At 40.0% G+C, this 12972-nt stretch overlaps 1 protein-coding gene across 1 annotated transcript in view; it reads left to right on the plus strand.

Annotated features, from left to right (window-relative positions):
• The first annotated feature begins 62 nt into the window (after positions 1–62).
• Positions 63–12972, plus strand: part of LOC108767908 (uncharacterized) — a 132168-nt gene continuing 119258 nt past the window's right edge. The window contains exon 1 of the mRNA XM_018518054.1: positions 63–622. Coding sequence (XP_018373556.1) covers positions 568–622 — 55 coding nt within the window. The 5' untranslated portion in view covers positions 63–567. The remainder of the gene's footprint in view (positions 623–12972) is intronic.

The following is a 12972-nucleotide window of genomic DNA, read 5'->3' on the forward strand; positions in this document are numbered from 1 at the left end:
CCGCACACGCGATCATCGTGGGGTACGGACGCACGTTCTCTCTCTCTCTTTCTCTCTTTCTCTCTCTATCCCTCTTTCTCTTTCTCTATCTCTCCCCGAATGTCTCCTCGCCGCCGCTGCCACCCGCTATTTCCGCGCGACGCGTGTTCGCCGCACGATCGGGACCCGCGTGTGCCCCGTGAGTGTCGCCGTGACTCGCTGTGAGAGGGTTAATGAGTGCGCGGTGCCTCGACAAGGAATAGTTGAGTGATAATTAAACGTTAGAAGAAAGCGAAAAAAAAAACGGAAAGAAAGAAACGAAGGATAATATTCAAGACGGTCTGTCGACGATTACTTGTATACGACGTGTATTTTGTGACGACGCGATTGTTCACAAGTGGATTTTCAATGTGAAAACAACATCTCTCGTGCGTGGTGTGCGATAAGAGAAACCGGAGTACAGTGCACTGTGAGGAAGCGATTTGATTTTCGATCTCGCGCGCGTTTTGCGCCAAATCCGATTCTCTCTTCTCTCCTTGGAGTTGAACGACTGCAGTCGGAGGCGGTAAAAAATCGAGCCGAATCATCATGGATTGGATTGGTCTGACCAGCTTGTTATTGTTCTGCCTCGGACGGATCAGGGGTAAGTGTTGTGTAGTTTTTTGCATCTCGTATCGGTTGGACCGACGGCACGGCGCCTCGTGCGCTGACGCACATGAATCAGGGCCTTTGTCAAACGAGAGGCTCCACCGCCACCGCCACCGCCACCGCGCCGTGCTGCTCGATCGATTCGATTAATCGCCGACGATCCGCGTCGGGAATGCGCGGCGTTTCGGACATCCGCTGGGGCCTGCCCGTTGCGCGACGCGCCGTTTTGCTTTTGTTCGCAACGCGACGTCGATGGCCTATTTGCGGCTCGCTATTATGAACGGGTGCAACGGCTGCGATGATAACGCGCACGTCGAGTTCCCGCTATCTGAAGGTAGCAATCGCAAATTGCTCCACAACGGGAGTCAACACTTATCATCCTCTAGCCGTTGCTCGATACAACTGTCTCCCACGATCAATTCTTTGCGATGGTCACTTTACGCCATTAGTGCGTAAGTTTCGCTCGTCGTCTTTCAACTTTAAACATGTTTCCTCGTTTAACTTTAGTCATTTTTGACTTTAACTAGAATATCGCGTCTATATCCCCACCTAAATTCTCGCCATCTCGGTACTCTGGTGCGGAGTTTTTCGGCGCCTATGCTATTTTCTCGCTTCTCTGTTCTTGAAATTGGGAAAGTTATGAAATAGGAGAGATATATATAGTTTGGAAAGGCTGGCTTGCGTTCGAGGATATTACTGATTCTTGCCGCACTAGCCGTTTGAAAGTAGTCATACATTTATTCTGCCACGACGGGAATGACAGTCTATTGGTAATAACTAAAGTGCTGACTTTTTGAATTTTTAAGCAGTCCCCCGTGTGACTTATGCATTCGAGTCTGCAAAGTGTAACTTTTGAATACTTAAGTATTGGAAATGGTTTAAGAGAAACGATAAAGTACTTTTGGATCCACGAGAACACCTAAAGGTATCTACTGTAATGCTGATCTTTGTTTAAAAAAACAATCGCGAGATATAAAATTGACGGCAAGTTGGAGCGTGACAAGTTTCGTAGATGTCTTCGCATATTGAATTTTAAACGATCACTTAAAACTGTTTGGAGCTCATATTATCTACTCGCTCGAGATAGTTGGCTGGGCAATTGAAATCTATTAAAATTTCGTCTAGATCAAAATATCAAATGGAGACAATTCGCGAGTTTGCGACGTCTCGTTTCTTCTCTTAATCCTTAAGCGTTAAGGTCATGCTGACGCACAGAGAATGTCATATTCGAATAAAGCTGCATAAAATAATGATAACATCCGAGTAGTCTTCCTCCATCTAACCCTCTTAGTGATCTTTTAGACATAGAATATTAACAGTGTTTTCACGCTATTTTGCGCAACGCGACGTCAAAATCGCAACAGCAAAATTTACGTATTTCTTTTTAATTTCACGTTTGGTGCAGTCCTCTGCATGTATGTGGCAGTATATGCCGCGCGATTCATTAAGTATCTAGTATTGGGCATTAATAGATCGTTTTATTTTTTAACTAAAATAATCGATTAAAAATTGGAAATATACAAGAATGTTCGGTAAGTTTTATCAAAGCACTTGTATGCAGATAGAGTGGATTAAACTGAGTCGAAAAGTCCCCTACTATTTTGCAATTTTTGCAATAATGAACGATATACTAATTTCTAAAGATTTGTCGAATAAGCGGGTAAAATCGACACATAAGACAATTTTAAGATTTCTTTCAGAGTTCTTTATGAAACATTTCTTGAAAGCTACCTTAAAATTGTTTTATGTGTCGATTTTAGACGTTTTATTTATAAGATAAAAAAATTGCAAAAACTGCAAAATGGTAGAGGACTCTTTCATTTAATTTAATCCGCGCTATTGACACACTAGCGCTTTGTCAAAACGAACCAGATACCCTGTATATAATCATGATTAATGTAATCAATTAATGAAATTATTCGTGAAATAATTTTCTACAATTAATCGATTGCTTCTTTTGAGGTAAAGTAATCTATTAAAAATTAATTGTATTGATCGTAAATCGTTAATTTTTAATTATATTTAAAAAAAATATATTTATAATTTTTATTGCTATTATTAAAGAACTCTTATTAATGAATGTATTTGTCATATCGAAAAAATATTCAAATCGATATTGGTCGATGAATTATTTTGTTTCTACGTAAACTGGAAAAGAGATTGCGCATACATTAATTGTTACAAGTTTGATCTATTCTATAATCAAAAACTAATAATAAATAATGATTAATTTTTTTAATTAGAGTAGTTAGTAATTTTTATTCAATCGATTGAATTAATCACAATTGCAAACAATAATATACAGAGTGTCTCACAATCACCGTGAAATATTTTTATAGCGTATTCTAGAGGTGGAGTAAAAAATAATGATACGAAATACGATAATCTAATACGAAAATGTCAAAGCTACAGTAGTTTCTGAATTATAATTGATTAAAGATAGTTTTTGTAATTCAAAAACTATTATAGCCTTGACATTTTTGTAATAGAATTTTTGTCTTAGAATGTTCCAACGAATTTAGAAATAATAATAGAAGTAAAATACAACAAAGAAGAGTTTAAAGCCTTAAGAAAGTAAAATAGTTTTTGTCTTATAAGTAATTAAAGTTATGCTTATAATTCAAAAAATTATTACAGCCTTAACATTTCCGTATTAGGATTTTTACCTCTAGAATATGCTGTGAAAGTATTCTACTGTATTAAATATTTGAATGAAGGACAAAAGTTAGAATTAAAGGTAGTATAAAAAGTAGGACTTTAGAAAAAACTCTAATCATAACATGTAAATACAGCGTTATTTTCTCAGAGCACAGAATACGTAGCGCATGACCACTTGTGTGTGATGACAACTACTCGGACGATCACTTAAGGATTAGTACGAGCACGTATACATAGAACGTGCAAGCTTTACGAGAGACAACAATTGGAATTGGAAGAATATTTGATTTACGGATGTAAAATGCGTGAAAAAATAGACCACATCGGCGACTAGGCAGTGGATAAAAAGTATGTTGTCGTTTTGTGCTCCCTTTCCATCCCAGTCCCCCTCCACAATCTACGAAAACCGCAGCCTCTGGCGTTTTTTCAAAGCTCTTCAATTCGCAAAACGATTGCAGCATACGAGATATGCATTTCCGAGAATTCGCGCCCATCTATATATCTACTTCAATCCCCACCCTCGTTGCATCCTCGCGCTACCCGCACTCCCACGCCACTCATTCCGAAACTCATTTCGCGATATGGGATAAACAACGGCATTGTCGGAAAACACGAATGAAGCTTGAACGAACGTACCTCCGCCGCAGTATATACCGTACGATCCAATTACCACCGTGGTGTGTCGCGATTGCGCATCAACTAAGCTTAATTTAACAGGGTTTTGATATTGTCTCTGTGATTATCGACCTGCTCGAAAAGTACGGACATTACCTGCTATCGCCCCGTTAATTTGAGTGAAAACAATTTAATGGAGAAACACATGAGCGCAAAAAAAGTGATATTTATTTGTTATCTCTCTACGAGAGATCTTTCTCTTTGACATAATCGATTCCTGAGTAACGTAAGGGACAAAGTGTCGGTGATTAAAATGCCCAGTAGCGAAGTAACGACACTTAAACGATTCCCTTACGGTTGACTTAACTTTGTTCATCGCGCCGTTCTCCTCCGCCGGGATTAATAAGTACGAAACGGTACGAAAGGGTTACACGCGATCCTCACGCGAGATATCGTCGAGTAAAAAAAATTTGTCGCGCAAGATCGATAAGAACGTAAGGGGTGCACCGGAGAAAACTGAAGAGTAGGGGGTTACACACTTCGCGTACATCAAGCGTATCGCGGCAGGTACGTACGTACGTACATTTATCGTGTATGAACTTCAATTTCGTGATGGAAGTGGATTAATACAATTTAATGGCGTCCCGAGAGAATTATATGCATGTCGACATCTCGTACCTCGATCTGCCTACAAATACGCGGAGACGTGTATACATTGCACGTATTGCATCCGTAAGAGTGTGTACGTGTGTGCGTATGTGCCTGCACACGCGGACCCCGAGATGTATATCGGGGAACTAGTAGTCGGTGTGCTTAATGATAATGGGGATAATAATAATTTAATTTAACACTCCGCGAGAGAAGGAGGTTGCGCTCTCACCCTGAACCGGTCCTCTCCGCTCTACTCCTTCTCCCCTAACCCCCTCGTCCAAATTCCTCCCTCGCAGAGTGCAGTATGCAAATATCAAAGAGTTGTGTCCTTCATCTCTCAGTTTCTCCAATGTCCCTCAGCTTTGGTCTTAATCTTTCCCGTTATTTATCTTGACTGTTTGTTCCGAATCTTTTACGACTACAACTCTCTATAGTTGTTTATCTCATACACTGTCCTGTGTAATTTTTGTTACGATCCTTAAGAGACTCGTTTCAGAAGGCAATTAATCTGCATTTATTCGCGTATCTTTTCGCTTGTCTTATTAAACGAAATTTACGCTCTGTTTCTCCCCATCTCTCTCTCTGTTAACGCATACATTCTTTGACAGTCAGAATGATACATTCAGTCTTTATCTTTATGCGACAATAACGAGGTAATCGTTTTTCCAATATCGTTCAATGTTGCCCGAGATAATTATTCGTGTACGCTCTTAAGGGATCGAAATAATCTCAGAGTATTAATAAATTGAATTTTTTCTTTCTTTCTTTCTTTCGTTTTTACTCTACGTTACGTAATGATAATAATACGAAGGACCGCGCGCATCATTATCTAATGTGCCCTCTTATAATCTGCTTTCATATGTCGCTTTTGCGTTCTAATTTTATGACTTTACGTTTCTCTGGTGCTTTTAGGAACTTGGACGCTTAGAGAGAACACAGTAAATATCTCTCTCTCTCTCTCTCTCTCCCTATTTTTCTTTTTTTTTCTTTCTGTTTTCTTTCTCTTGAACTAGTGACTCACGTAGAGTAGGACGAAGATAAAAAATGCGTATGTACGATTGCGAGAGGAAAAAAAGGAACAGCCGCGCGCTTATGAGAAATGCAAACGACATCGTGGGATCCGAGAAACGACTGTCATGGTCGCGTTCACATTTCTGCTTCTATTTCCATACGCTTGTGTTATACGCTTGCGACGCGGAAAATATGAAGTCACATCGCGACCTCGAGAAGAGAAGAGGGCGCGTGCAAAGGACGCGCGCGTAATAATACGTGTTTAACTGCCCCCTGGACTTTTAACCGGGACTGCCAATTTTTCAACATCGTATTTCTCCGACGATCAGATACGGCCACATATTGCCCGATGTCCGTATATAACACGAGATTTCGAATAAATCCGTATCTATTCGCGACCAAACTCCTCCATCACGTAATAAATCGTCCATCCGTACGATCGTGCGGTATTTCTACATAAAATGGATATTAATCGCGGACGTTACTGTTAACTTGAATTGAAAGTGCCGTTTAATTTGCTATTGCGAAAACTTTCTTTTATTACGGATAGACAATGTAATTCTTTCACTCTTTACTGTAAAAATAGTTTCATAATTATACTCGATGGATAATTTTGGAATTTATTAAAGATGTATATTTACCCACGTAGGTAAAGTTACAATTTACCAATAAAATTATTCTTTTTTTAAGTATTAAAACAATTAGCAGAAGTAAATTGTTACCTCAAATATTATTATATTATATAATATTAAAAAATTTGCACATATCGCGAAAGAGAGACATAAATGGTCAAATTGCGAGCAAATTAAAGACTATTGCGAAATAAAAACTGGAATGAAAATAAATAATTGTTTTTATTTCGCAATGCGATCTTTAATTTGCTCGTAATTTGACTATCCATTTCTGTCTTACAATTTGCAATTAACGGATTTTGAGATTAGCTATAATTTTCTAAAAGAAATTATGCAAAAATGAAAGATCATACCATTGATTTTGATATGTGCAGTTTCTTTGGCATCTCAAAAATAAAATTTCGTACATATATTATTTTTATATGTAACATTAAACATTTTTTTTACAATTTGAAGTTGTATCGAGCGTCGAGAGTAGCGTCGATGCTCGTCGATATCTCCTAAAATTCAATACACATTCGCGATTCCAATCCTGTATGAATATTTCTAAATCACTCAGATATAGAGTCCACTTATTAATTAATTCGCTTCCCATGAATACCGTTCCTATATGGATTAAGTAAACACGAACGGCGCGTTTCGGTAGATTCTGTTTACTCTATTGTTGAATCGGCAAGAGAGGTTGGAAGCCGCGACCGCGATGGCGCATAAACCGGCATGGTGCGGATGGGGTTGGTGGCGCGAGAGAGCGAAAAACCGGACGCCAGGGGGTTAACGATGCGCTGCGGTGGTGGCGTCTGTTACCGTTGTTGCTATCGACGAAATTACGATACCCAGCGGGTGAGTTGGCTGCGGCGAACTGCCGGTCCCCGCGCGATAGTTTCGAGACGTAACGCGCTATTCCGTTTAACCCTATACAAACGTGTATACGTTGTTCGCCGGAGGTCGAAAAATCGCGACGTGTCGCGCAGATATCGCAGTTTTCGTGCAAGAGACGCGGCAATCGCAGCATTACGTCGATTTCTATCGCGAGCGGAAATTGCGCGTGCTGCCGACGAGAATGCGAGAGACGCCCGGCAGGTGTACCTCGAGAGATCGTAGAACGACATTTAATCTCGCGCTCGTCGAAGACATGTACACGTTGCGCCATATCCGTTTGCCGATTTTTACGACTATCCGAGAAACTATCTCGCGAATTATCAAACATTGGATTCTGTCATATTTCTATTGTAACTTGTCATCGATATTTTCTTATTCTCGGAAAAAGAAACCATCCTCAAGTTTTAAGATTATACATCACAGCGTGATGAACATTATGGTACTTATATGCGTTAATATCGTTTTGTTATCCTTTATGCTGTTATTGTAAGTTGAATAGTTGTACATATATCATTAAATAGCTGGATAGGTGATAATCTCGTGATATTGGAAAAGCAAGACCTCCGGTCATTGCGATCGTTGGTCGTCTACGCCCGTCGTTTGGTTTTAATTGCCGGTCGTAAAGGTAGTTCGAGTAGTCAGAGTGCCGCAATCAAGTTAACGAGGCAACTTTTACGTTCATGAAGAGGTATATTATATATATTCCGCGAACTACGTTATATTATATTATATTATTCCGTTCGCGTATTCGTGGTCGCGCGAGCATTATTTTCGCTCGAGATTCACGCGACGCGTGCTCGTTCATATAACTACGTGGTAACCTCGCCGTTACTAAGTATCTCTAGATACGCGACTATCTGGCTCGTCTTCGCCGTGTGTAAAGCGCACCAAGTTTGTCCGCACGTTCTCTCATCCGCGCGAATTCTTTGGCCAACTTTGGGACAGACTCCCCTCAGGAAAATTCGGATTCAACACCATCTGCGTGCTCGGAAACTTTTTGATACTCGACATTAAATATCTTTGTGAGCCTCGAATTAAAGTTCCATTCAGAGTTAAGTTTGCTTTCGAAATTAAAAGCGATGGACAAGTTATCGTTATACATTTGCACGTCTCTTGAATTTAATCGGGAAAATTTTTGTTTTACCCCTATATTACTTGGTTATTAAATTTTAAAAAATATTATTGTTATTATTATTATTATTGAGATGCAGCGACAATAAAATAAACTTCATAAAAAGAAGGCCATTTTAAAACTTTGTGCATCGCTAAAGATGAAGTATCAGCGATAATGTGCTGTTTATAAGCCTAAAATTAAATATCTGGAGACACTGGTATAAGTGTCTCGGCGCTAAGCTGCGCGAAGCGACACTGCCGTGCCTCCTTTACGCGAACCGACGAGTTGCGGCAGATCGAGATTATCGGATCTCAATAACGGCTGAACCGATCGCGTTCTATGTATGCTCGATCGATAGCCACCACACGGATTGTATGACAAAACTGCTTTTATTTTTTTTCTACGTGCCCTACGAGCGGAGATACATTTAAACCGAAAGAAGGTAATAAGAAATAATATATATATTGAGATATATCAAATACTAAACTAAATTTATAGTGATGTAATATATAGAGAAATAATTTGAATAGGAAATAAAATAAATAAAACAGCTAATAACGTGTGAAATGATACAACATCAGAATAGCAATGAAGAAAACTATATACATAAGTAGATGTTATACGTGCATAATAATTTAAGTTGTAAATGAGAGTATGATATATGACATACGTAATTGATATTTATGTACATGTACGCGCACATACACATGCACGCGCGCGCAATCCCAGGCGCATACGAACAAATTCTACACATGCACATTTAAGAAAATAAATATTATGTAATATGAGAAATAATTAAATGAAAAATAGAGCGGATTTAAAACAAAATAGCAGTGGAGAGGAACGAATACCCGGGAGGCAAGGAATTAAAATATTGTATTTTGCTGCAATGTGAAAAAACGCAGCATGAAATTTATATAATAGTAGTACGATGACTAAAATTGGGCTAGCAAGATGTAAGGCGAAAAATTATATGATAATGTTCCTAGAAGTACGTCCATGGTACACAAAAAAATCTTAAGCGATAAAACATAAGCAGTAAACGAATCGACCAATTACAGTAGAGACCGTAAGGTCATAATCGATACTTAAATCGCTGAGGGCATTGCGGTGTACCGATTTGGGGAATTACTGGGCGTTACTGAGCATTATTTAAGAGAATTGTGTATTACAATAAGCGTTATGCATTGGTAGGGCGTTAATGGGCATTACCAGGGCATTAATGGGCATTACCAGGGCATTAATGGGCATTATTAGGGCATTAGTGGATATAAAAGTTGAGCATTACTTGAACATTAGTAGGCATTGGTGTACACAATTTTGGTCAACGGTTTATCCCTCGGTTATAATACAAATAGTATAGCCAATCCAACATGTTTTTCCTCACTGCTTACGCCTTATTACTTAAGTTTTTTTGTGTGCTATGGCCCTAAGAGTCTTCTAGTTTTATTAAAAATGACATACGCTTGCATATGCACATACACATACATGCGCACTTACACGTGCACTTATACAACTCTATAAATCGTTTTATATATCCGCTTTTCCATTTTTTCACGTGCTTATCATCTGATTGGTTCCATCATTTTTCATCAAGGCAATCAAAAATAGGACAAGGTTGGCCAGATTCTTTTAGGGAGACTAAACTGTGACAGTGTATCTTAGTTATAGCTGAACATTACGACACGGATATTATTTCAGAAGCGTAGATATATTCAATTAAGCGATTAAAATACCGACAACTTGCATTACATAATGCTTTTTGACAATCTATAAAAGATAATTTTATGTAGAGTCCCTCCACCACGATATGCTGCGAGAGCTCGTTACCAGTTGCACGCGATAGAAACGACGAATATATCTATACCTGTCGCTCCTCTTATTGCTGACGTTAATGCCATTTCTCGGAATTTCTCGCTATAAATTGGGGTCTTAATAATACAAACGGAGAAAGATGAACATTCGTTTCGATCGTGCAGTCACATATACATACACCGTTGGTATTCTTTTCCCCGTCGAAATTAGAGGCAAAGATGGGATCACGCGGCACATAAATGTCCGACATTCGTATGAGATGTTTCAAGATTGGCGCGCATCTGTTCGCTGTGCACGCTGCGGGGGATCCCCTTTAAGTGCATAATTGATGTATACGAGATCAACTGGCACGGCGATACATGGTGATTCATGAAAGGCGATTCTCGTGCAGTGCCCGCGGGCGTTAGGCAGGCTATCAATACTTTCGCATGCAACTCGGTATCCAAGAGCCAGTACGAATCCAGTAGGTGTTATCGGTAAGGCAATGTATCGAAACGCCAAAGATAGGCGTTCGAAAGTTTCGAATTATCTCGTAGGCATCTCTCTACTGATAACAAGGATAGGGTCATAGATTTCTATAGAAGTACCTAAATTGTTATCGCCATAGATAAATGTGAAGCCAATATCAGCCAATTTGATAGGAGGAGGGATGACGATAATTTTCTCTTTACCTAGACTATATTCAGATTTTCACCCGAGTGTCACCCAGATATTACTCTATCCTTGTTGTTTACCGAATGTTAAACAAGGATGACATGACACTCGGGGAGCAACCGGATGGGAATCTAAACATGCCCTTAATTATGACCAAACAGTAGCATACCGAATATATACGAATATGTAACATTATAAATTTAATTTTCCGTGTTTATAATGAAGAACTACACATTTCTCTATCCGTGCAAAATTTAATTCTTAAAATAAAAAAGAACATTTTATAAAAGATATAATTATAAAAGATATAATTATATCCGAGGTGATGTTCATATTAGATTATAGATTAACGTCAATATTCATACACTGGTTTCGTAAAACACATACTGCGCACAATAAAAAGTACATTATGCGCTTACGAAATGCAGTCTACGTGATTAGAGTTCTAGAAAACCAGAGATGCGAGTCAATTGAATCAGTTAGATTAGAGGTGTACCGATTAGATAAATTCGGTACTACAATCGCTCACTGAGCGCTTAGTAAGCCAGAGAAAACCAAAGATGCGACATTGAATCGGTTAGGTCAATTTGCTGCTATTATATTTTTCAATATATCGATTGGCTGTCTAAATTACATGATCGTAGTGCCATTTTGTGTTTTATAATAGCTAACCAAACTATTCCAAAGGGCGTTTATAGTGGCAAACACCTTCACAATGCTTGAACAACCAATCGGAAGCATCTATAATTACTACTGACGCTTTGATTGGATGCATTCGGTACTACAATCGCTCACTAAGCGCTCAGTAAGCTCTTGTATTTGATTGACTATTCCGTTAGAGCTAAAAATGTAGACCAAACAGGTATAAGAACTCACCGAGTACTCAGTAAGCGGTTGTACTGAATGCACTTATTGGTTGTCAGAAGCATTGCGATTGACGACGAGGTATTTGTGACACATAATAGAACGCACTTAAAGGTCATTCGCAAACATTTTATCCTGTTTAACATTTGAAAAACACCGAGGATGAAATGATACTCGCGAGCATTGCGAATGTCAAATGGAACGTACGCCAAGAAGCATGTAGCGATTTAGGTACTTGTATAGAAATCTGGAAATAAATCTGTGATCGCCGGGAATAGGTATAGTATCTAGCATATTTCGCGTCCATGTCTCTCGAGGAGCCGATCTTTAGAGGAATGCGCGTTTAACAGCGAATCCGAGAAACAAGACTATCATCTCTCCTCGAAAGCGCGAGATTACAACAGTACGCCGAGGTACATCGTATACGCGCTCGATCTCTCTAGGATGTGCGCGCGTGATAGTTTCGTAGATATAACGACGCGTAATTTCGCGTGTGGCCGGCATTAACGCAAACTCGCGGCTGACACTCAACTCCTGATGAACAATTATCTTACGAAGCTTAAGTCGCACGCGCGCCAGCGAGCAAGAGATTCAGGCGACGCGACGGGAAAGAGAGACACGCTCACTCATGAACCGCGTCGGGAAATGGGTCGCTGTAATGGCCACGGTAAAGTCCTCGTGAAAGTTGCACGGTTGTTTATGGTCGCGCTACACGCACTAAGCCGAGTTGGGCGATGGACGCGCTGTAGCTGTGCGCTCCGCTTCACTCTCCGCTTCACTCTCCGCTTCACTCAGCCCGCTCGTCGACGCGTGTAAACGCCCGACGAATCGCGCGGCGCGCAACACGGATTTATTCCTCCGCTCTAACCCTGCCTGATTCCTGCCCTGCTGCGATAGTCGGATATAAACGTAAAAGTGGTAAACGTCGCGTCGCGTCGCGGTAAAACATCAGAGTGTATACATACGTATGTATATCTGCGCGCGCGCGTTAATTCGCGGTACGCGACAGCCGCTTGATTAAGGGAAATGTTCGAACGACGCGGCTATTATTAGAGTTACGCTCCCGCCCGAAAAGAGGAATATTACCGCGAACGGTAAGGTATCCACGAATCGGTTATGATAACGATACGATACCGCGCCATTGACGCCGCTGTTACCGCGACAACGCGACGGATAGGACGGCGAGATGCGCTCGTAGCCCCGTTATACGTTAGCGTTTACGAGCGACGCGATGGCGAAAGCCTGGCATTGTTAAGTATAGGTATAGGATATCGAGAAAGCGATAGGGGATGCAGCATTAGTGGCGCGCATTAAGACTGGAACGAGGTAAATAAAACTCTTGAAGAGAATTCAGTTCGAATTCTGGGATGATATTTTTCCCAACAAATTCTTTACAGTGGTTTGAAATACTTCTCTCATTAGCATCAATATTATTAATAGTTTGTTCATTCG

The sequence above is a fragment of the Trachymyrmex cornetzi genome, unplaced genomic scaffold (genome assembly GCF_001594075.2).
Source record: "Trachymyrmex cornetzi isolate Tcor2-1 unplaced genomic scaffold, Tcor1.1 scaffold121, whole genome shotgun sequence".
Lineage (NCBI taxonomy): Eukaryota > Metazoa > Arthropoda > Insecta > Hymenoptera > Formicidae > Trachymyrmex > Trachymyrmex cornetzi.